General features: G+C 42.3%; 1 protein-coding gene and 1 pseudogene across 7 annotated transcripts in view; both read right to left on the bottom strand.

Moving 5' to 3' along the window:
• Positions 1-1,671: 1,671 nt before the first annotated feature.
• Positions 1,672-2,684, bottom strand: LOC145535602 (coiled-coil domain-containing protein 86 pseudogene; annotated as a pseudogene).
• A 14,949-nt stretch (positions 2,685-17,633) lies between these two features.
• Positions 17,634-26,328, bottom strand: part of KLHL13 (kelch like family member 13) — a 194,455-nt gene continuing 185,760 nt past the window's right edge. For all 7 annotated transcript variants that reach the window (XM_081564431.1, XM_081564433.1, XM_081564427.1 and 4 more), the window contains 2 exons: positions 21,790-21,903; positions 17,634-19,229 (listed from right to left, as the gene is read on the bottom strand). In XM_081564431.1, coding sequence (XP_081420557.1) covers positions 18,742-19,229; positions 21,790-21,903 — 602 coding nt within the window. In that variant the 3' untranslated portion in view covers positions 17,634-18,741. The remainder of the gene's footprint in view (positions 19,230-21,789; positions 21,904-26,328) is intronic.

Genomic DNA, 26,328 nt, shown 5'->3' with positions numbered 1-26,328 from the left:
ACACTTAGATTCTCATGACATTATCTGAGGTCCGCTATATATTCTTTTGGAGGGGTGATGCCACAAGAAACCCACCATTCCGTTTTGTGGCATCAAAATACTGAACAGATTTTTCTGACTTAAGTGATGAGGAAGTGATGGTGGTGAAGAAGAAGGGGTCAGTGGAGATGGCTGATGTCTTTTTACCACTGGCTGGGTGGCTTATAAACAACAGAAATTTGGGGGGAGGGATAAATCAGGAGTCTAGGATTAACAGATACAAGCTACTATATATAATGGGCTTCTCTGATGGCTCAGACGGTAAAGAATCTGCCTGCAATGTCGGAGATCTGGTTCGATCCCCAGGTCAGGAAGATTCACTGGAGAGGCAAATGGCAACCCACTATAGTATTCTTGCCTGGAGAACTCCATGGAGGCTGTAGTCCATGAAGCCACAAACAGTCAGACACGATTGGGCGACTAACACTTTCACTGTATATAAAATAAACAAAAATAAATAAACAACAAGGACCTACTGTATAGCACAGGAAACTATTCAGTATCTTGCAATAAACTATAATGGAAAAGAATCTTAAAAAGAGTAAATAAAACTAAAAAAAAAAAAACTAAATAAAACTAAATCACTTAGCTGCACATCAGAAACTACCACAACACTGTAAATCAACTATACTTCAATAAAATAAAATAAACCAAACAAACAACAGAAATTAATTACTCACAGTTCTGGGGGCTGGGAGGTCCAACTCCAAGGTGCTGGCAGATTTGGGGAGAGCTTGCTTCCTGGTTCCTGTCTTCCTTCTTTGCTGTCTTTTCTCTGTGTCTTCACACAACAGAAGGAACAAGCTAGGTCTCTGGGACTTCTTTTTATAAGGATACTAATCCCATTCGTGAGGGCTCTTTTTTTTTTTTTTACACTTTATTGCTTATTATGTTTTCTCCACAAGAATGAAAGCTCCTTGAAGGCAGTAACTTTTGTCTGTATTCCCTGATACTTAGAATTGTGCCTGTACACAGCAGGTGTTCCATACAGATTTCTGCTGGAGACTGGATGTAATGAGTTAATCAGAACTCAGGTTGGCTGGGCGGGGGTGGCTTCTGCAGAGTCTGGGACAGGAAAGGGGGAGCTGGAGGGACCCTGCCCCTTGCAACCTCCCCATTTTAACCTTAAGTGTTAAAAAGTGTGGTGGAACCGGATTCAATCTGTTGGGTGACAGAGTCAGTGGGGTGCAAAGGGACCCAAAGCAGCCTTTGGGAAGGTGGGGGTGGGGGGAGCTTGACACCTGACTTCCGGCCTCCTGGCCTGGGTTGGAGCCAGGACCCTAAAACAGAGCATACACATGCTGGGGAGTCACCCCTCTAGTCATCAGTTCCCTGAGTGACCAGAAATTACTCTTCTTGGTTTGAAGGCACTTGGAGAGGAGGGAGCATGGGAAGGGAGAGGAGAAGGCCGACCCTCTTCCCGCCTGCAGTCTCTGTGAGGTTCCAGGCTCCTCCTGCTCCATGGAGACCTGCCCGCCAGGCCTGGAAGGCTCAGAGCCCCGACTCGGGTGGTGCCCCTGTCTGGGAGCCATGGAGCCGGAGTGCCGGGACAGCAGAGGCATGTGGCCAGTGGCCCGAGAGCTGCCGTGTGGACACGGTGGTTGGCCACAGAAGGCCTCGGCCGTCCTGAGCTCAGATCTTGGCTGCCGGCCGCTGAGGCGGTGGCTTCTGCAGCTGGGTCAGTGTGTCCGGCTTCTTGATGGATCACAGCTGCTGCTTCTTCACCCGCCTGAACTTGGCAGGGTTTCTGATCACTTGGAGGATCTCTGCCTCCCGCTCCTCCTCCAGGCGGTGTTTCAAGTTCTCCCTGCGGCGACGCTCCTTCTCCTCCTCCAGGTGCCGGGAGAAGTTCTTGGCCAGCTTCCTCTCCTGCCGGTCTTTCATCTTCGGCTGCCGGGATGTGCGCAGGGGCTTGCCCTGAACCATCTGGGAGAACCTCTTCTTTGAGCAGTCCTTCCACACCTGCCCAGACTTGCGCTTCCTCTTCGGGATTATAAGAACCTCCTGCTCCTTTGGCTTCTTGGACGCAGGGGCCTGGGCTGAAGAACTTTTTCACTTCTTTGGCGCGAGGCCTTCTCTCGGCGGCTGCCCCGGCTGGAGCTAGCTTGCTCTGCACATGGTGATCCCGTGGGGAGCAGGGCGACTGGGGTGTCAGCTCCTATAGTGGCTTTGAGGGCTCGGGACCCAGAGATGCTGACCGGGGTAAGGCTCTAGTGATCCTGAGCCTGGCTGCAACTGATATCGGGGGACCCCGGGGTCGGCTCCTCCTTACTCTTGCGCAATTCCGAGTCTGCTTCGCCTTGGTCCTGGGAGAACTTGGGTGACTCCTCACTTGGCTTTGACTGAAGTCTGTGGAATGCAGGACTTGACTTCTGCTGGCTTTGGGGCGACTCCAGGCCTGGATCTCGCTGACGCTGGGGGGAACCTGAGTTCGGCTCCAGCTGCTTTCAAGGGGACGCAAAGCCTGGCCCCTCCTGTAGACTGGGTGATGCCGGGCTTGTCTCTGACTGACAACTGGGCTCACTCATTTCTTTTGGGATCGACTGGAACTCCACAAGGGCCCATCTGGCCCACAAAACTGAGGTAGGGTTCTCAGGAGATTCAGTCTTTACTTCCTCCAGCCGTAGGCTGCACCTCAGCGGCATAGCCGTTGTTTTCAAATACGAGCCCACCTGCGTGTGAGGGCTCTTATGGCCAGATCACCTCCCAAAGGTTCCACCTCCAAATACCATCATCACCTTGGAGATTAGGATTTCAACATATTAACTTTGTGGGGACACATCTATTCAGAACCATAGAAACTGGCTTCCAGTGAATCAAAGAGCTGATGTCCCCAGAACACCCCAGTTTAGAAGGAGAGCCTTCGTGTATAACTTTCACATTAAATGAGGTGGAAAACCTGGGCGAGAATCCTGAAGGACACAGGCATTCTGAGACCTTGGCCAGGAGACTCGAAGTTCCCTCATTCTTGTGCCAGGGCGTGGCCCCAGCCTCCCTGAGGTCTGTTTCTCAGGCCAAGAAGCAGCAGCTGCTGAGGGTGAACTGGACACGAATTCCTATGTATGCCTATGTGTTCCCTGCATTCCAGAAGGACTAGGACCAGGATCCTTCTCAGCGCTTTCAGGCATCCCTGCTAAGCCTTTCTGCAAGTTCCTGGCCTCCCGCACTCAAGCCAGTCCAGCTCCAAGCTGCCTATCTCCCTCTGGGTACATCTTCCACTTCAGCTCTGCCATGGCCCACATCCACCGCATCCTTGATCTTTCTTAAACACTGAGGGTCAGACAGCTCCCCCTGTTATGTGTTGGCACCTTGACAGGTTTCAGGCAACTCACTCGCTCTTTTGCCTTTGATCAGAGACTGCACACCTTTCATCTTAGATTCACAAAAAGCAACAGTAGACTCAGATGAATTTGACTGTTTTCCTGCCTCTGTACAGATTGATGGGACCATGTGTATTTTACCTTGGACAAGCCTGAAAACAGTAATAACAGAAATACATTTTTCACTGTCTCTTTGCCTCTCTTTGAAAGTGGAGGACAGATCAACAACAAGGTCCTACTGTGTAGCACAGGGAACTATATTCAATATCCTGTGATAAACCATCATGGAAAAGAATATGAAAAAAATAATGTGTATATATATGTATAACTGAATCACTTTACCGCATAGCAGAAATTAACACAACATTGTAAATCAACTATATCTTCCCAGGTGACTCTAGTGGTAAAGAGCCCGCCTGCCAATGCAGGAGACATAAGAGATGCAGGTTTGATCCCTGGTTTGGGAAGATATCCCTGGAGAAGGGAATGGCAATCCACTCCAGTATCCTTGCATGGAGAATCCCATGGACAGAGGAGCCAGGCAGGCTACAGTCCATAGGGTCACAAAAAATCAGACACGATGGAAGTGACTTAGCACGTAAAAAAATAAACTATACTTCAATTAAAAATATCAGTTAAAATGAAATAAAGATTAAAATTGAGGACATCAAGCAAAATAGACTAAGATAAAAATATCACACATATAAATAATATTGGAAATAGGAACAAGTGATTTGTAAAATGAAAATGATGAGACATCTATGACTACCTTTTTTGCCAATAAATTAAAAAATAGAAGAAATTGAAAAAAAAGTGGAGGGGAGCCCAGTTTTCACTGAGTCATCCGTCATTCCCAACAGAGACTCTATCCTCTGTGCTATGTCAGCAATTGAGAGACTTTCTACCTGTGAGAAGACTCTTGAGAGTCTCTTCCACTGCAAGGAAATCAAATCAGTCCATCCTAAAGGAAATCAACCCTGAATAGTCATTGAAAGGGCTGATGCTGAAGCTGAAGCTCCAATACTTTGGCCGCCTGATGCAAAGAGCTGACTCGTTAGAGAAGACCCTGATGCTGGGAAAGATTGAAGGCAGGCAGAGAAGGGGACGACAGAGGATGAGACAGTTGGATGGCATCACTGACTCCATGGACATGAGTTTGAGCAAGCTCCAGGAGATGGTGAAGGACAGGGAAGCCTGGCATGCTGCAGTCCATGGGGTGGCAAAGAGTTGAACACAACTGAACAACAACAACTGCCTGTGTCAATAGTGTTGCCTCTCATCCCTCCAGTGGCTGGCCTTTCCTAAGGCCCTTATTACTGAGCTGGATCCGTCCAAGGCCCAACCACTTTCACATGGGCCTCCCTAGTTCCAGCCCTGGTCACAATCACCCAGAGGGCAAGTGTTGGGTAAAAAAATTCCTCAAGGGATGGCTTCCCCCCCTCTGTTGTTGCTGCCTCCCAAAGAACTCTGACTCGGGCTCTTCTCAACCCTTGTGAATGACTGTGGGTCCGTGGCCAAAACTCTGCCAATGTGGGGCTGACTTTCCTTTCCCCTTCTGCTCTCAAGAACCAGGAATAAGGACTTCCCTGGTGGTACAGTGGATAAGAATCTGCCTGCCAGTGTAGGGGACACGGGTTGATCCCTGGTCTGGGAAGATCCCACGTGCCTCAGAGCAACTCAGCCAGTGCGCCACAACTACTGAGTCCACCTTCTAGAGCCCAGAAACCTCAACTGCTGAGCCCATGTGCCACAACCACTGAAGTCCAGGCACCCTAGAGCCCGTGCTCTGCAACAAGAGAAGCCACCGCAGTGAGAAGCCCGTGCACCGAAACTAGAGAGTAGCCCCTGCTTGCTGCAACTAGAGAAAGCCTGCGGACAGCAACAAAGACCCAGTGCAACCAAAAATAAATAAAAAGAAGTTAAGTAAAGACTCTGTAATCTTTAAAAAACAAAAAAAACCCTGGAATAAACTTGGGTCCACTCTTAACCAAAGAGCCATTTTCCAGAGACATTCGGATAGTGGAAGGGCTCATTGTTCTAGAACCAACTGTGGTCTTCTGTCTGTGGGTTCAGTCCACCCTGACCCCACAACACCCCCCAGCTCCCCAGGCCAAGCAACCGTTGGTTTCCTACATATACTTAGAGTCTGAGCACATTAGGTAGGTGGCTCTCTGGGCTCTTGGGCCTCTGTGGGCCTGGATGCTTGCTACATAAAGGAAAAGAGCAGATCAAAAACTTCGTGCCAGGTGAGTGAAATGCTCAGTGTGTAGCTTCACTGGAAGACACACATTGCCCCCTCCTTTAGAATCTGTTGGGACATTTTAATTTTCTATGGTACCTTTCTGGACTTTTGACAACCACAAGAGAATCTCTGGCCATCCACACAGCGGTGTGAGTGGTGTGGCTAGGATATCCATGACAAATGGGTGCCCAAATTTTATCATGGCCACCCTCGAAAATATCCAAGAACATGGGATATGCAGGACCTGGTCTGTGAGTTGCTCTCTGCTTCACTCGAAGAGGTAACTGGCTGATGTGGGGGCACCCTGCCCAATGTGTTCACCATGCAGTTCTCTCTCCTCCCTCATGGCCTTCAGAGTCCTAAGCCCAACCTCCACAATGGGCTGAGCTCTCCCATATGCACATAGACACCCTGCCAGCTTACTTCCCTGGTGGCTCAGTGATAAAGAATCTGCCTGCAATGCAGGAGACTTGGGTTGGATCCCTGGGTTGGGAAGATTCCCCTGGAGGAGGAAATGGCAACCCACTCCAATATTCTTGCCTGGAGAAGTTCATGGAGAGAGGAACCTGGTGGGCTACAGTCCACTGGGTCTCACAGAGTCCGAAACGACTGAGTGATTAACACTTTAACTCTCAGCTTGTTTAAAACTCTGACTCCTTGGGACTTCCCTGGTGGTCCAGTGGTTAACACTTCACCTTCCGATGCAGGGGGTGTGGGTTCAATCCCTGGTCAGGGAGCTAAGATCCCACATACCTCTTGACCAGAAAACTAAAGCATGAAACAGAAGCAACACAGAAGTAACAAATTCAATAAAGACTTTAAAAATGGTCCACATCAAAAAATCATAAAAAAAAAAAAAACCTCTGACTCCTTAACCAGTGACCACACAAGAGTTTCCCTAGGATGCAAAGTTGGGAAGGCCTCTCAGATGGATGATTGGATGTTCGTTCACCTTCCAAAGACCCCCACCCTTTCCGTGTATCCCTTCTCAGATCGCTCTCACTCAGATATGCTCCTGGAAAAGAACCAGATCTGCCCACTTCTATGAAGTCACATAGATGGACGGTCAAGTAGGAAATCTATGGAAGGGGAGAAAGAGCAGCCACCAGATGTGACAATGGGCAGTGCTATGGATGCCAGCCATGTCCCAGGTGCCCCCAACACAATATTTCTTGTGCGGCCTCTCAGGATGGAGCTCCATTCATGAGATTTCTTCTCAGATGATAGTACTGGGCATCCTTTGAGTTACTTGCCTCAATGGTCTCAGAATCTCCTTCAGCCTCCAGGCTCAGGACTCAAAATGGTTGGGTTCCTACTATAGAATTTAAGGACTCTTTCATTCAATAATAAAGAAATAAATATCTGTCGAGCCCTGTGAGACTTCCATACGTGACCTGACCAGACCACAATGGCCATCACTGCCCCTTGCCATCTGTACACTGAAGGACCATGTGTCTAATCCCCTAGACTTCCTGATAAAGAATCTTCTTGCCAATGTAGGAGATACCAGAGATGCGAGTTTAATCCCTGGGTTGGGAAGATCCGCTGGAGGAGGAAATGGCAACCCACTCCAATATTCTTGCCTAGAGAATCCTATGGACAGAGGAGCCTGGCGGGCTACAGTCCATGGGGTCACAAGAGTCAGACACAACTGAGAACACACATGCCGCACCAGGGACCTTGCCTTCCCAGGCACGCCCAGCTCCTGCCCCGCAGAACCGTCAGTATCATCAGCCAAGGTTCCCCAGTTCATTAAGTTATTTATCAGCCCAGTGCTAAGTGGAAAGGAATGTGAGCTTAAACACAAGGAACCTTAGAAAGCAGAGGGACAGAAAGCAATCAGAAAATACAATCCTATGACAGAACCCTAAGAGTCTCACAGAAGTAGCTCACTGGGCCCGGCTCTCCAGCCTGTTCCTGTGTTCCCCCTGCCCATGGTGGAGACTGGGGTTTCCTCTTCGGGAGCCATCACAGCCTCCTGTTGGAAACCCTGGTCCACAGGGTCGGGGCCCTGTTTCAATCATTTGTAAGCAATTTCTCGCTACCAACCCTTGTGCATAACTTTGGGTTCGAAGTTGTTCTCTCACACAAAAAAAGAAGCAAATCATGCTTCAGAGCTCATGACTCAGTTTCCCCCTGTATTTTGACAAGAGGAAATTATTATACACTTGACAAGAGAGTTTCACACTGAATGGACAGAGGTTCTGACTCTGGCACTGGGCTTTAGGAACTCCCCCAGGACTGAGCAGTAGGAGTAAAATTCATGAGCTTTTCTTGCACCTGCTACCCTGATCTTGCAGTCTGAGGTTGTAGCAGATGGGGCTCCCTCATTGATACCTGAAAAAGCAATCTATTCTCGTCTCCTCCCTGATTTCACAATCTCAAGCCCCGTGAGATCTTTATGACTGACAGACCCTGCATGAGATCCTGCCAGTTCCCTGGCAACAAGCTGCCTCTTAAATCAAGGAGATGAAACTCTTGCGCTGTGGCAGCATCTGCTAGTGCTTCACCACGGTTGTCTCTTTCTTCTGAGTCCAACCTTAGAGTTTGTTTCCTAACCTCTTTGAAAGTTGTATGGGAAGTTCTATGCCACAACCAGATCTGGCCCCCAAACCCTCTCACCTGGTCTTCAGTTATTCTGTCCCCCCGATTCACCCTCACCGAGCTGGAGATGATCGTGGCTATTTGCGAAGTCATAGATGGAAAAGCTGGCTCCTGAGTGATCGAGTAGAGCAGAGCCACCCTTGGGCCAGAACACGACTTGCCTGGTATATGGGTACAAAGTAAACATCTTGACTCTGAGCCATTCTCATTTCGCGGTCTGTTTGTTACAGCAGTTTAGCTGACCTTAAGAAATTTTTTTAAAAAGCTCTTTTTCTCAGTTTTGTACCCAGAGATAGCCCAGGCCCACTTCTCAGGTTTCTGGCCTCACTCCTGAGAGCTCTGAAAAAAATGTCAACCTTCTGAACCTCTGATGAAAAATCCTATTGTTGGAGATATATTCACTGATGATGATCATTAGCCCTTTTGGGCCATTAGTCTATGGCAACTGCTCCCTTTGCTAGAGGTCTAGAATATTCAGGGACTGGGCTGGTGGCCCCCTTCCTTCCTATCTCACTGGCATGTGTTCTAGAATTGTTCTCTTCTATCCAGGCTTCAACAAAGGAGTAAGAGATAGTTGGGGAACAAGGGGGACATTTAAATATTTAGTGGATATTTTCATGGATACTGGAGTAAGAAATTATGAATTTTGTTAGCCAGGATAGTAGGATTGGTGTTAAGAAGGAAAGAAATCTCTTAGGTTTAAATATATGTAATGAAGTATTTGGGGCTTCCCAGGTGGCTCAGTGGGAAAGAATCCACTTGCTAATGCAGGAGACAGATGTGGGTTCAATCCCTGGGTTGGGAAGATTCCCCTGGAAAAGGGAATGGCACCCCATTCCAGTAGAATACTGGAGAATCCCATGGACAGAGGAGCCTGGCGGGCTACAGTTCATGGGATCACAAAGAGTCAGACACAACTGAGCACTCACAGCACCACACCGAGGGACTTAGGGAAGAAACATCCTAATGTCCAGAATTCCCTTTAAAATACTTTAACAGAAAATCAGATGAAACAAATGTGACAGAAGGTAACTGTTACACGTAAGGAATGGATCTGCAAGTGTTCATCATACAATTTTCCCTACATGTCAGTATGTTTGAAAATTTTACTAATAAAAATGAAATGTAAAATCAGAAGTTTTCATTTCTGGGAAACAGTCCTCAAATCGAAGACTGCCTGGCACAATTGAGGACACAGTAAACTAGTGTGTCCCTCTCCCACCTCCCCCTGATGACTCTGACCTTGCCCTTCCCAAGCTCATTCAGGCACAAGGAACTATAGTCAATATCTTGTAATAACTTATTATGAAAAATAATTTCAAAACTAATGTATGTGTATATGTATAACTGAATCACCTTGCTGTGCACCTGAAACATTGCAAGTCAACTATACTTTAATAAAAAATATATATATTAAGAAAAAAAAAGTTCACACAAGGAAAAAGGCAGCACTTGGGCCCCCCTCAAAGCCTGTGCACCTGACTCAGTCTTCCTGCCAACTCCCTGACTTCAGATACCTGACTTTGGAAGCACACACTCCTGGTGGTGATCACCCCTGCCCTCGGCACTGGGTCAGTTGGACTGGCCACCCATCCGCATACCACCTGACATTGCCATGACTTTGGAAACCTCTCACTCCTGAATCAGCTGTCCCACACATTTTATTCTGGACCCCAAATTGGTGGAGAGATACAGAGTGTTAGTGGCTCAGTTGTGTCCGACTCTTTGTGACCCCATGGACTGGGGCCTGCTAGGCTCCTCTGTCCATCCAATTTTCCAGGTAAGAATACTGGAATGGGTAGCCATTCCCTTCTCCAGGGGATATTCCTGACCCAGGGATTGAACTCAGATCTCTTGCAATGCAAGCTGATATCTTTACCATCTGAGCCACCAGGGAAGCCTGAATTGGTGGAGTTGTACGGCCTAAGCACATGCTTCCTAGAAGCCTCCCAAATGCATGCACACCACCCCTGTAAGCTTCACAATTCCTCTAGCAGGATAGAGTCTTATCATCTCTCTTACCAAGGGTATCAAAGACCAAATGGGAAAAATGTGGGAGAGCTTCTAGGACAGAGACAGAAAGGGGACACCAGATATGAGGTCAAGGATATCCAAACCTTTACCAGCTCTTGCGGCCACTATGGAGCCTACTCTTGCCCTGAGTGTGCTGACCACCAGTCACTCTAATTGGTCCCAAGGACAGAACTCTAGGCCTCCTGACTTTTGCATGCTGTGCCTCAGTTTCTTCTTTCTTGCCTGAGAGCAGGACCTGTCCCTGGCTCAGACGTGCTGACAGCTTTTGGGTGCCCTGCTGCTACGTTCCCAGTCTTAGTTCCAAAAATCTGCTACAGCAACTTCATCACACATTGTTGGTGTTTAGCAGCTTGGAGGCTGCCTTTTTTTTTTTTAAAGAGTCCAAAACACTCACTCGGAGATCCTTGCTCAGATCCTGCCAGGTTTTTCATTGTGCATTTGTGTCTCTACCTGCACCAAGATGCTGTACAGTGAAGGCCTGAGTTCTGCCTCCCTGACCCCCTCCTGTGAGGTCCTTCTGAAGCAGGCAGGGCTGCTGGAACCTCAGTGAGGTGGAAGATAGCAGATGGAGAGGTACTTCCTGAGCCCTCAGGAGGGCTCAGTCCTGACAAACTCTGTTAGCTTTTGAGAAATATTTGACCTCTTGACCGGCAAACACACATACTCATTCTTCTTTGGACCTGAATGGGGTTACTCTGTGTAGCTTGAACTTCATTATTATTTTTTAAATATTTATTTATTTACCTGCGCTGGGTCTTAGTTGCAGCATGTGAGATCTAGTTCCCTGATCAAGGATCGAACCTGCGTCCCCTGCACTGGGAGCACAGTCTTAGTTACTGAACCACTAGGGAAGTCCCTGAACTTGTTTTTGTTGACATCAATTTGGGAGACATCTCAACTCCGATTAATTTCCCCGTTCACTGGGAATGTTCCCCTTTCTAGGGATCAAGTCCCTGTCCCTCACACTGGTGCCCTGAGGCCCTCATGTATTCATCCAAAGGTAAGTGATCTAACCCGTCCTATCTCTGGGCTTCCCAAGGAGTTTTCAACCGATGATGGCAAGAGGGGAGTATTTTCTCCATCGTGGGGGAAAGGCAGGCATTCTTAGGGCACTGCCATGTCAAAGAGGCTGCTCCATGGGAGGAAGCAATGAATCCAGCCCTCAGAGTAAAGCAGAGTCAGAGTGCTGACAGTCTTTGAGTCCTTCTTCTGGTTTTCTGCATGTTCCAGTGGCAGCTAGGGTCTTCCTATGGTTGTATAGGATGCCCCAATAACTGGTCTAATATTTTTATTTGAGCATGAGCTGGTTGGAGTTTGGCTTCTATGGCTTGCAGTCAGGACCTTTTTGCTTTCTCTATTTATTAATGTCTATTATAGAAAGGCCTTCAGGAAAAGATTTGTGTGACGAATCAAAATCATGGGCTGCTGCCATGATTGTGTACCACTTATGATAAAGGGTTGGCCACAAACTTCCTTCTGGTTTTTATATGGAAAAACCCAGAAGAACTTTTTGGCCAACCCAATCCAGAGTATGTGTTCTATTCTAATGTGATTTTGCTGTGAATTCCTACAAGGCTAGGAGAGAACTTATGCATCGTTGTGGCTGCCTGGGTTTAATCACTGAGGGAGTAGGTAGGTTTTCAGAAAAGACATGAGAACTGAGAAATCAGACCTTAAGTGATGTATCTTTTGGAACTTCGATTTTTGGTGTCAGGACTTCAAATAACCCAGGAGTCCACATTAGAACATTTTGTTTATATTGTAACCACACACACACACACATATAAGTATTGTTTGGTGAATTTTTTCTTTTGATTAAATACATGTATATGTGTATATTTAATATATGTAAATACACACATATACATAGTCAAAAAGAAAAATTCACAAAACAATACTTAAATGTGTGATCTAGGGCATACTCTATTTTTTATTCCATTTCTGTACAAAATGTTTCTAAAATTGATCTTAGAACTCAGCAGTTCTCAAACTTTTGGGTCTCAGGACTTCTTTATATTCTTAAAATTTGAGGACACCAGAGATTGTGTTTATGTGCATTATAGCTATTGATGCTTATTGTATTAGAAACGAAGGATGAGAGGTTTTTAAATACAAGAATATACAAGCTCATATCCAATTACCTGACAGAGCAATAGCATCGCTGTTTGGCCTTCAATCTCTGGAAAATGCCACCATACACTTGCAAATGAGATCTTAGTATTATGATGAGAATGGTTTTGACTTCTAGAATTCCCTGAAGGAGTCTCAGGAACACCAGGTTGCCTGGACCACACTTTGAAAATTTCTGTACTCAGACTTGAAAAACATGAATCTAGAAAAAGCCCAGGCTGATTATGGACAAATGGAACCAAAAAAATCAAATTAGCTACATTTCCTTCTCCATGTTTCCCTCTTGTTCTTCTCAAGTGAGGAAGGTATTATGGTTAATTCCTCAACAATGATTTTGCATCAGATAGTTAACCTAAGCCGATCCATGCACAGCACTCCCCTAGCAACAGGTCCACGGGCAATCGTATGTCCTAAGTTGGCTCCAACAGACTAAAGAGAATTTAAATTCCATGATTGAGAGAGGGGTTTTCTCTCTCTCTGGATGTGAACAAGGAATGCTACTGGCAAAATACAGCGCTTACAAATGTTACTGCAAATAGAGTGGGGATATGAGAGGCAAAAAAAAACCAACCTGGGAGTTTGACGACACTGAGCTAATTACATTGTGCCTGGGGCCTCCTTTCCCTCTAGTGGGCTTTGCAGCTCTGAGAAAACGCATTTCCTTATTGTTAGAGTTGGGGATTTCAGTTACTTGCAGCAGAAAAGATATTGACACACTGAGATTTTCGGGACGTCTTGTTAAATATCCTGTCCTGCACTTTGCTGGTTACAGAGTATTTTAAAGGGCATGTTGTGAGTGACTCTACCTAGCACAGAACCAGTAAGTTGGTAGTTTGGATAATTAGATCCAGTTGATCAGGGGACAGGAGCTAGGGTTTCAAGGACTGAATGCCCCTTCCTCATGCGTATTCTTTTATTTATAGCTTTGTGGCAAGAAAAGTTGCATTTTATTAATGCAGACACTCTTTTCTTTGTTGATTTCCAGGCATTCATTTTATAAACATCTACTTATGTGATTTGCTCAGATGTGGCTTCTTCACACACCCATCCTAGCCTCTGGCACACCACATTGTAAGCATTGATCTACCCAACTAGACCAAGCTCCTTGAGGGCAGGGATTCAGTTTTACTCATCTTTATAGACCCTAGGACTCTTCATTGACTGATATGAAATAGGTTCACAATGAATGTCTGTTGAAACAATAAATGAATGATAATGAAACGTGCTCTTGTAAAACAGAAGTCAGCAAACTCCTGACCATGGACCAAATCTGGAATGTGGCCTATTATTCTATGGTCCAATAGCTAAGGATATTCTTTATTTTTTTAAATGGCTAAAAATTCAAAAGGAGAGCAATATTTTGTAATTTATTACATAATATTTAAGTTTCAGTGTCCTAAACTAAAGTTTTACTGGAACACATTGAAGGTCATTCATTTACACATTCTTTACATTTTCCAACTACAACAGCAGAGATGAGTCATCATGACAAAGACCAGTGGTCCAACAGAGATTAAAATATTTACTGATTTTTATAGAAAAAGTTTGCCAACCTGTAATATTGTAATGTTTCCTACTTTGTTTTTGACAGAGCTGTGGCCTTTATTCTCATTTTTTAAAGTTCAATCTTCACTTATCATAGTCCCATTGCCAAATAACATGCAAGGTGAAGAAGCGTTGGACTGATGAGTGGAGACAGCAAGGAATACTAAATTTAAATAGAGAATGAATACATCCCTAAAACTACCATTTAATAGAAAAACCTGTAATCACTTTAAAAACACTAATAAAAGAGAGAATGAAATATCTATTCTGAGATTTGAATTATACAAATTACTTAGATTCACTGATAAAATAAATATTTTAATTATCTAGTATCACCGTTGTTAGGGGAAGCACACTGACTGAAACCGCCCACCCTGGCCAAGCACCACAGTAACCATTTGCATGAGTTGTTTTATGACAGGAGGTCCTGGTAAGGAAAACGGAACTAATAAGCCACCCCCAACCAGAAGAGCTCAGGAAAGGCCAAAAGGATACACCACATGTCCGACCACCTCCCAGAATCCTTCTCACTGCCATCCATCTTGACTGAACAAAGTATGCACCACCAGGGAGGACTCTGAGTCAGAATGATTGGCTAAAGACAACCTGGAAACTAATCTGATCACCGTAAAACCCGAGCCGTGGCAGAGCAGTCCTCCTGGGTTCCCTTCCCCTACTGCTCTCCATCCGGGTGCCCCTTCCCAATAAAATCTCTTGCTTTTTCAGCTCATGTGTCTCCTTGGACAATTCATTTCTGAGTGTTAGACAAGAGCCCAGTTTCGGGCCCTGGAAGGGGTCCCCCTTCCTGAAACACTATTACTTAGTTCAATGGACATCTGATTTGACCACATTAATATTTTAATATTTTTACACTGATATAAGCCCAATATATTGCTGAGTAGTTAAACCTCACTTAATACAGGGGTTAGAACTCTTACTCTCAATACTGTATTGACATATTTTGTATCAGTAATTAAAATGCACAGATGTTCTAGAATGTATTTCATATCAGGAAATGATATATTAATATATCAAAAAATATAGTTATACAAAATTATTTATACTGATTTGAAATGATAATAGTGTAAAAGCAAAATACATTTAGCTATAGTTACTGATATGGGGGGAGATGAATGACTTTTTTCTTCCTTGTACTTACCAATTTTTCTCTATTTTGCCTGTTTATAATTACCAAGAGTTTTAAAATACTGCATGATTTGACCCATTTAAAATAAAATTCCGGGAATCCTTGTGAACTTATTTCACATTTACTTTGCTGCCCACATATTCCAAGAGCTCTCTGATATGGAAAGGACTAACCTTGAGGTCTAGTGCCTTGAAAATAAAACACACAATAGCCAAGAATAAAATTAGAGGCAGAGCCAACTTTTCCATAGTAAGATAAAGGAAGTCTGCTTACCATTCTTGGGGAGGAGGGGAATACACAAAGGCGCTTGAAATGGAAGAAAAGGTCACAGACTAATTAAATAAAACACTACTTAATTGCCTTGTGGGGCACTCGCTCAGGGGCTCATGAAAGGGAGTTATTTTAGCAACTTCCGAAGAGACAATACATACTTACATACTGTTAAGTCCTTAAAGTAACATGAGAGAGGAAACGGGTTCGGGTCATCATCTTTCTTTTCAGGACAAAACTTGATTATGAGATGAATTTTTTAAAATTCTTGAAATAAGCAAAGTAGCTTTTTTCTTTCATCTTCTTCACTCTACCAGCCTTGACCAGGAAGGGAAGTGACGATCCTTTTGAGATTAAATACATTAAACATTTAATACATTATATTAACATAACATTAAACATTTAATACATTATAACTCAATAACTCCTTTTTCAAGTAAAACAAGAACCTAAGAAAGGCAAATGTGAGAAATGTTTGTAAAGTCAACCAATGACTGGCAGATATTTTTTATAAAGAAAAATAGTTAATTTGCTATGAAGGAAAATGTGTAGTAATTTACCAGCTGTTGGAATTGTTTAATAACAGCACTTGTGTGACATGCATTGCTGTTCTAAATAACATATGGCATGGATGCAGAAAAGGTAAGCTGTCAGAATCTGTGTGCTTTGTTATTCCCTGTGGCAAACTGGGAACAAATCACGGACCCTATTTCTTCTTTCTGGGCATGTGGCTGTCTGATATTTTCCGGTCCCCTTTGGGCTTCTGTGTGGACACAGGACTGATTTCTGACCAGAAGAATGTGGGTAGAAGTGATGTAAGCCTCTTTCAACCCAACACCCGTCATGCCTTCAGTGCTCCATTTTTCTTCTGCTGACTGAATGGAGAGGATTCCGAGGACCCTTAGAGGAGAGTTGCCTGACCGGGAAAACTCACACTGGACTCTGGTGGGACCTCAGTCTGTCTTGTACATGTTCCCACTTTTGGGCATTTGTTAACTCTGTGCAAATGGTTGAATCCATTCTGCCTATAAACAGAGAACTGAAAATATGTGACCAGTTACTGTGACTTAAGAAATAGAGACATAGATGTATAGAACAAATGTATGGATACAAAGGGGGAAAAGGGTAGGGTTGGAGGAATAGGGAGATTGAGATTAATACATACACTATTGATACTCTGTATAAAATAGATAACTGATGAGAACCTATTGTATAGCACAGAGAACTCTACTTAATGCACTGTGGTGACCTGAATGCAAAGGCAGTCCAAAAAACAGGAGATATATGTATACATATAGCTGATTCACTTTGCTATACAGTAGAAACTAACACATTATGAAGCAACTATACTCTAATGAAAACTAATTAGAAAAACAAATAATCTTGACAAAGAGGGTCTTTCAAATTCAAACCAGGCCTCTCCTAACATTCAAAAGTACCACTGATGGGAAAATGGTTTTCTTTGTTATGATTAACTCAAGACAAAGGTAGTGACAGGGTACTGCCAATTACCGACTGGTTAAGAACTTTGGTGATACTCGTTGGTCTGAAATAGCTTGAAATTTTTGGTTCAGATTTAACCTGGTCATTTGCCGATGAAGTAGGAAAGATCATACACATGGCCCTAACATAATGATCAAACAATAACCTACAAAAACTTTTTCTTTATACTCCTTGGTTGAGAACAAATCTCTTAGGTTTTACATGATCTCTTCTTGTTAGACAAGATGGATCTAATTGAAGAGCAGGGAAACTGACCTCAGAAATTCCATTGCTCTTGTGCTTTAGATATATTACCCTGTGGGGATGGAGAGAGGCCAATGAGCATCTTCTACAAACTATTTTAAGTGAAGGTTGCTCAGTCATGTCTGACTCTTTGCAACCCCATGGACTACACAGTCCATGGAATTCTCCAAGCCAGAATACTGGAGTGGGTAGCTTTTCCCTTCTCCAGGGGATCTTCTCAACCCAGGAATCGAACCCAGGTCTCCCGCATTGCAGACTATTTTGAGTTGGCCAAAAACTTCATTTGGGTTTTTCTGTAAGATGGTATGAAAAAATTGAATGAACTTTTTGGCTAACCCAATAACTCCTCAAAAACAACCAACAAGGAGTTTTCACCAATGAAGCTGGACCTGGTCAAATTCTTTCTTCCTCGAATGAAAGACATTAGTATTCAGTAATCCAAGCTGTTCAGTACTCTTAAGTTCTGATCATTTAGATCTTGGCACACTAAAAAAAGAAAAGATTTTTAATAAAAGGAAGTCAAATCAGACAATAATAGAATATCTCACACCAAAACGACAGCAAATGTTTTTTATTGAACAAAAAAGATAGAACATGGAAGTTGAATTCACTGAGCAAAAGCAGCTCACCAGGTCAGGCTGCTATACTGTGTGCTAAATAATCTTGTGAACTGAGTATACAGAATACATATAATATGTAAGTTATCTCAACAGCAAAGGAGAAGGTGTAGATTATAGTTTCGGAGGGAAAAATCTGGTCAAATGACAAATTTAGTTGCTCAAAATTTCTAGCCCTTGTCCACCTAAATTCAGTATGATTCTACATACGTGCATTCAGTATGTGCATACTGAATTCCCATTTTAACCGAAGCTGCTTTTTGGAAGAAATTTAAAAGTATTTATTTTTTTCGCATTAATTTGACGTTCTAGTCAATTTTTTAAAATTTCCTTTTTGATATATATATGTGTATGTATTTATACACACTTAAAAAACCCCAAACCCTTGTTTACAAGTTGAGGGGTCATGCTGTTTTTTTTAAATTAAGATTGGTGAATTTCAATAATTATTTCTCCTGTGCATCCAAGAAATTTGATGTGTTTTCAATGCACCCCCACAGACAGGAGGGCAGACAGATATGTCAAAAATACTTTATGGAAAGAGGCAGGTAGCTCATGCGAGTTGGCAACCTTTTGTCTGGTGTCTCCTGTTGGAACTGGCTGCCTCCCTTAAACATCTCACAGTCAAAGATGAAAGGAAAACTTTTTACTTTGAAGCCTAGTTAGCACAGTTGCACATTTACTATAATCCACCTTTTAACTTGGTTTATTGGGCTTTTCTAATGTAAGATGACAAATACCTTACACCCAGTACACAGCATCAAAAAGTACTGAAGGAACATCTTATAGACAATACTTTTTTTTTTTTTTCTTGTATGTTAAACATCAGCTTCTATGGGATACATTTCCAGAATGGTTTGTTACCACTTTATAAACACTCGAAGCCAAACAAACAGCACGAAGAACATCAATGTCTTTTTTCCAATATTTGTATCAATTACTGGAGGATAATCCTAACATACACTACTTAAGGGGAGGGGGCAAAAGAAGAGAATTCATGACACATTGCAAAGATAGGACTACAGCATCTTAGTTGCAGGGACGATCTTACGGTGCAGAAAGAGGGGACTCTCTAGAAGGTGATGGTGTCGTTTCTTCAGGTGGAAAAACCGTGAGTGTGCAAGCTCGGATGCCACCCAGGGACTCTGGGAGATCAAACACTTTATGCCATTCATCTTTATCTGGATCATATTTCTGCACGATCTCTACCATACAACGATTATTCCACGAATACCCACCGACCACGTAGATTTTATTTTCAAAGACAGCAACCCCAACATCACTCTGCCCTCTTAACATAGCAGCAATTGGGGTCCACTGGTCAAGGATCGGTGAGTAGTATTCACAGCTTAGGACGTCGTCATAATCACTGGTTCCTCTGAAGTGATTGCCGCCAATGACGTAGAGCCTTTCTCCCACGGTGCACATGCAATGCAGACCTCTGACAGTGGTCATCGGTGCCTTCTGGATCCATTTGTCAGTATCAGGGTCAAAGCACATGAGCTCCTTTTGGAAAGTGTCATGAGTAATTCCTCCTAAAGAATGAAAATTACAGGAGGGAGGTAAACAGATTAATATAAAAATGCAAAAGTTAATAGAAGGCTGTCTGTCACAGATAATTAACTTCTAGCCACATATTACGGAGAAGGCAATGGCACCCCACTCCAGTACTCTTGCCTGGAAAATCCCATGAATGGAGGAGCCTGGTAGGCTGCAGTCCATGGGGTCGCTAGGAGTTGGACACGACTGAGCGACTTCCCTTTCACTTTTCCCTTTCATGCATTGGAGAAGGAAATGGCAACCCACTCCAGTGTTCTTGCCTGGAGAATCCCAGGGACGGGGGAGCCTGGTGGGCTGTCGTCTATGGGGTCGCACAGAGTCAGACACGACTGAAGCGACTTAGCAGCAGCCACATATTATGACATTTTAGAGTTTATCAAGTGTGTTCTTATACATGTCTGCCCGCTATAACTACTCTCTCTGGATTAAAAATAAAGAAAATAATATTTTCATCTCCTTAAAGAACACAAGTATAGCTTATATTATTGTAATGACTTTCTCAAACAGAGATCCAAGGGATTTAAGAGGTTTTACAGAACGAAAATGTATTTTGGCCACTTTTTGAGTTGGGTTTACAGTAAATCCCAACTACAAAGCATCATTCACTCCTGCTGCGCTTTAAATGCTAGGCGTTCCCTTCCTCATTTGTCAAATAAGAATGGCCACTCCAGTTCTCGCATTAGGATTTTGACTCTGAATTGAAATAAATCACAATGCTTTGGAAAAGTCGAAAGTGTTATGCAACTATACAGGCTTATACAAATACTCAGAACTGTTTTTGTAGACTTTAGGGTGACGATGGGTAATGTCCTCTCTTAAAAAGTTAAAGAATTAGAATGCTGAATATACCTGGAATTTTGTATGTACAGTGATTTGTTGCTGATCTATTGAGTCCGTATCATCTACAAAACATATTTTTATTTAGATCATGTTTCCATCAGTCTGTACAATGAAAATATCAAACTATGTGTTCTGCAGATTAGGGAGAAAATTAAACTAAGCTTCAGCCACATCATTCAAAGTTCTACTATTTGGGGGCCAGATGGCCATCACTAGGTTGTTGTTGTTTTTTTTCTGCTTTTCTATATTTTTTTCTGTACTTTACTGAGTTCCCAGCAAGCAAAACAGTGCTCTTTGGTTTGAAAATCAGCTGTGGTTTCCAGCCTACTCTTGACTGGGAAGGTCATCTGTGCAATATATGCTAGTTATGCCAAAGCACCACTAGAACAATTCAAATAGCATTTTTTCCCACCAGAGGACTTGCAGCTCTCATTGTAACAGCATAGCAGCCACACTCATAAAATAGGTAGATGGTGTAAATCACTGATTAGTGGAACATATGATTTTCTGGAAAGCTCTTTCAATATAAGACGTCCCATAGTTTGCTCATAAATTTCACACCAGAAACCTGCCAATCACACACTAAAGGCCTTTCATTGATCCTTCTTGATTACAGATTTCATTAAGGCAGCGTTCAGAGACTCAGACCACAAACATCACCTTAATGCCTTTGTTCTCTAATAATGCAGCCGCTGGCTTGGCACTGGCCGACCTTCAAAAGAGGGAAAATTGTCAGGGGTAGACTCTGTCAGGGCCAAATGGTAAGAACCTAACAGAGTCGAATTTAAATACTGGAAGTGAACATTCCATTAAAATAGGACTCCTTTCTACATTCCTCATAAGGATGATTTGAACACTAACAGTTTGTGTTACTGTGACACTGAGCCAACTGTAGTGGTTTCAGAATTTTTTATTAGAAAAATATATGTGAATGTGGCCAAAATACAGGTAATCAGCACAGAATTATTTATGAGCACCACAGTAGAACCCAATATAATACTCAGGACAAGAGAAACATGTTATGGGCTGCGCTAAATTAGGTCTTCCCTCGTGGCTCAGTCAGTAAAGAGTTTGCCTGCAATGCGGAAGACCTGGGATCAATTCCTGGATCGGGAAGATCCCCTGGAGAAGGAAATGGCAACCCACTCCAGTATTCTTGCCTGGAGAATTCTGCGGACAGAGAAGCCTTGTGGGCTATAGTCCATGGGGTCACAAAGAGTCAGACACGACCGAGCGACTAACACAAATGAGAGAATTAACACTATTATGCATTATATGTATATTGGAAGCAAGTTTTATGCACAGTAGAGCTTATATTATATAATGATATATTTCGTCATGGAGTTTAGCTGAATTCTAAATAGAAATGTATTAATGGTTATTATACAGACTATGAATGGTGGTTATTAGAGTACCAGGTTATTAGACTATGGACTAAGGGGGCTGAAAGGCAAGTTGGAGAAGCGGAAAGCTTTCCAATTTCTTCTAAGTATTACAGTAGGATTGGTTGGCTGCTAGTCTTATAAACTTATGAAATACCAAAGGCATTTACACACAAATGTACACAAAAATACATTCTAAAACCTACAAATTATATTTTGATTATCAATTTCCTGGATTATTAACACTATATGGAAAGATGGCAACATAGCTAAAAATCTATGTATTATATGAATTGCATTTGCAGTTATTTACCTGATATATACATTACGCCTCCATACACAGTTCCAGCATGGCCATAGTGGGGCTCACTCATTTTGGCAACATAGGTCCATTCATTTGTTCTTGGATTGTAACATTCTACTGTAGCTGTTGTTTAAAAAATAACAAGGAAGAATGAATGGATTTTAAAATAGGATTTATAATTTCAAATTTAGCAATAAATTATTTTTCCCTTAGGTGGAACAATAATAATATCCCCATATCTGAAATATTTCTATTTAGGTATGAGATATTCTTGGGGATCAAATATTAATTATTGAGATTTTGCAATTAATATGAATCATTAATATATTGAGACATGTTACATCAGACTAGCTATTTAATGTAATAATATAACACACTTCTGTCACTGCAGAAATCACTAGACTTTCTTTTCTTCTAGGATCTTGTTACATCTTTATAATTTGATACTTCTTCCATTTCTTTGCTCTAAATATGTGGGAAGAAAAGATGAAAAAAATTACAAGGAAGAAAAACACTTTGATTCTATATGATACACCATATATGAAACAAAGGTTAGCAGATATGAAGCAAAAGTTTAAGTTGATAATGAAATTATGCACACTGCCTGGTGTATATTTTGATGCCTATTGCTTTATTTCATACCAAGACTACAAAATGGACACTGACAATAATTTTTCAGCATTTATACATTAAAGCCAATAGTTTACCACTGCAGCCAGTACTGCTCTTAACTTCAAAATGACTGGCAGCATAATAAAATTTTTATTAGGGGTACTTCCTCTCAGCAATAAATTTTCATCCTTAACACAGAGTATTTGAGAAATGACCTCAACTTATTTAACTATCAATCTGTTATAACATCAAGACTAGAACCAATGACAGTCCAGACAGATAGAAAATGTAATCTTTTTTAAAAGGCAGAATAGGGATGTTAGGAGGTCTTTGGTCAACAGCACAAAATTAGGATTGACTTGAAAAGTTTATACTATCTATTGCAGATGCTGCCACTTGTTAACCCAACTGCTTGTCTCCACTAACCCTGCTTTTTTCTTACTAACAGAACCACAACACTGCTCAGGAAAGCACTGTGCCAAACTCAAAATAAAATTCAAATCTGCAGGTTCCTGCAGGTCCTGTGAAGCTGGAATTGATGGCGTGACATATTTGTAGGCAATGGAATGCAAGCAGGAGGACACAGAGCGGGGCTATTTGATCAAGTCACTGGAATAAAACTTGGCTACTTGCAGCCAAATGCAATCCTAATTGATAAGTCATCCTTTGAACAAGTTTTCCTATTTAAAAAATAATAGTACTGTGAGAACAGGCAAAACTAGAGACAGATTGAAGAGATTAATTTTCTCTTTTCAATAATTTCATCAAATTCACTACACAAACTATTTACTTCTCCTCTAACAAAACCTATATTATACCACTTCTTATATCCCATTACTGATTTCCTTTTCTACTTTAGTTTTGAATTTTCAGTCTTATTTCAAAGGCTTTTACTATTTTTTTTTTTTTTTAAATCTCTTGTTAGTTTTGTTCATTGCTTTGGGCTTGGACCCTTACCAACTCTATTTTTTCTAAATCTTTCCATCAGGTAGCAATATCCTACAAAATCTTTCTCCAAGATAAGAACTACTGCCACAATGAATGACAAGCTAAAACTGCTCTAATACTGTTTGTGATTATTTTCAATCACTGGATCTTGAGTGTTCAGTTCCATTTGCCTTCAGCATGGCTTTCACCTAACTGACAAACAAAATCCTACTGAATATATATCGTTAGCACTCTCTTTACACTTAAAGGGGATCTACTATATTGACTGGCATCAGCAAAGTAGTTAATTGTAGGGTTCTATTTGATAAAGGAATATAGTCTAATCACACATCCTATCAGTAAAAGGGTTTTAATGACTTCTGGACATCATCTTTTCCATCTATTTGATGTCAAACGATAGGTTTTATTATAGTTTCATGCTTTTCTTAATGAAGAATTCTGTCTTGAACTTTGAAATTTCTAGACTGTTACAGTCTTTCCTTATGTCTAATTCAATCTATTTTGAAGTAGTTTCCATTAGTTTCCTCTTATTTTTTTAAAGGGGAACTAGAAGTTGAATAGCTATTCACTCTTCATGATTATTAAAATCTTCATACGTAGAAAGATAATGCTATTCTTCTATCAGTGAGTTAATTGCATCTTTTTTTTGGTAATCGGGGTTGTAAGAATCCATCTATACTTTCTCATATAGGAGCCCTTTAAGGGTAAGATGGTTATTAAGCACCAATAACACAACAAGTATATAATAGTTCATCATCCCTAAATTGCCTTAGTCTCTGTGGGGTCTCTGGGTCCTAGTATGCACAGAGTATGTTTGAGCCCTCTGAGCATTTCTGGCAGTTATGGGGTTTGATTCTAAACGTGATTTCGCCCCTCCTACTGTCTTGCTGGGGCTTCTCCTTTGTTCAGACTTAAATTGAAGAAAGTAGGGAAAACCACTTGACCATTCAGGTATGACTTAAATCAAATCCCTTACAATTATACAGTGGAAATGACATACAGATTCAAGGGATTAGATCTGATAGAGTGCCTGAAGAACTATGGGCAGAGGTTCGTGACATTGTACAGGAGGCAGTGATCAAGATCATCCCCCCCAAGAAAAAGAAATGCAAAAAGGCAAAATGGTTGTCTGAGGAGGCCTTACAAATAGATGAGAAAAGAAGAGAAGCTAAAGGCAAAGGAGAAAAGGAAAGATATACCCATCTGTATGCAGAGTTTCAAACAATAGAAAAGAGAGATAAGAAAGCCTGCCTCAGTGATCAGTGCAAAGAAATAGAGGGAAACAACAGAATGGGAAAGACAAGAGATCTCTTCAAGAAAATTAGAGATACCAAGGGAACTTTTCAGCAAAGATGGGCACAAAAAAGGACAGAAATGGTTTGGACGTAACAGAAGCAGAAGATATTAAGAGGAGGTGGAAAGAATACACAGAAGAACTATACAAAAAAAATTCACAACCCAGATAATCACGATGGTGTGATCACTCACCTAGAGCCAGACATCCTGGAGTGCGAAGTCAAGTGGGCCTTAGGAAGCATCACTAAGAACAAAGCTAGTGGAGGTGATGGAATTCCAGCTGAGCTATTTCAAATCCTAAAAGATGATGCTGTGAAAGTGCTGCACTCAATATGCCAGCAAATTTGGAAAACTCAGCAATGCCCACAGAACTAGAAAAGGTCAGTTTTCATTCCAATCCTAAAGAAAGGCAATGCCAAAGAATGCTCAAACTACCGCACAACTGCACTCATCTCACATGCTAGCAAAGTAATGCTCAAAATTCTCCAAGCCAGGCTTCAACAGTAGGTTAAATGAGAACTTTCAGATGTTCAAGCTGGATTTAGAAAAGGCAGAGGAACCAGAGATCAAATTGCCAACATCCATTGGATCAAATAAGCAAGAGAATTCCAGAAAAACATCTATTTCTGCTTTATTGACTATTCCAAAGACTTTGACTGTGTTGATCACAACAAACTGTGGAAAATTCTTCAAGAGATGGGAATACCAGACCACCTGACCTGCCTCCTGAGCAATCTGTATGCAGGTCAAGAAGCACCAGTTAGAATTGGACATGGAACAACAGACTGGTTTCAAATCGGAAAAAGAGTACGTAAAGGCTGTATATTGTCACCCTGCTTATTTAACTTATATGCAGAGTACATCATGAGAACCGCCAGGCTGGATGAAGCACAAGCTGGAATCAAGATTGCCAGGAGAAATATCAATAACCTTGGATATGCAGATGACACCACCCTTATGGCAGAAAGTGAAGAAGAACTAAAGAGCCTCTTGATGAAAGTGAAAGAGAAGAGTGAAAAAGTTGGCTTAAAAATCAACATTCAGAAAACTAAGATCATGGCATGTGGTCCCATCACTTCATGGCAAACAGATGGGGAAATAGTGGAAACAGTGGCAGACTTTATTTTTTGGGGCTCCCAAATCACTGTAGATGGTGACTGCAGCCATGAAATTAAAAGATGCTTGCTCCTTGACAGAAAAGTTATGACCAACCTAGACAGCATATTAAAAAGCAGAGATGTTACTTTGCCAACAAAGGTCCGTCTAGTCAAAGCTATGGTTTTTCCAATAGTCATGGATGGATGTGAGAGTTGGACTATAAAGAATGCTGAGCCCTGAAGAATTAATGCTTTTGAACTGAGGTGTTAGAGAAGACTCTTGAGAGTCCCTTGGACAGCAAGGAGATCCAACCAGTCCATCCTAAAGGAAATCAGTCCTGAATATTCATTGGAAGGACTGACACTGAAGCTGAAACCAATACTTCGGCCACCTGATGCAAAGAACTGACTCATTTGAAAAGACCCTGATGCTGGGAAAGATTGAGGGTGGGAGTAGAAGGGGACGACAGAGGATGAAATGGTTGGATGGCATCACTAACTCAGTGGACATGAGTTTGAGTAAACTCCAGGAGTTGGTGATGGACAGGGAGGCCTGGCATGCTACAGTCCATGGGGTTGCAAAGAGTCGGACATG

The sequence above is a fragment of the Giraffa tippelskirchi genome, chromosome X, assembly GCF_054371585.1.
Source record: "Giraffa tippelskirchi isolate mGirTip1 chromosome X, T2T-mGirTip1v1.2.pri, whole genome shotgun sequence".
Lineage (NCBI taxonomy): Eukaryota > Metazoa > Chordata > Mammalia > Artiodactyla > Giraffidae > Giraffa > Giraffa tippelskirchi.
This window is presented reverse-complemented; position numbering and strand designations above follow the sequence as displayed.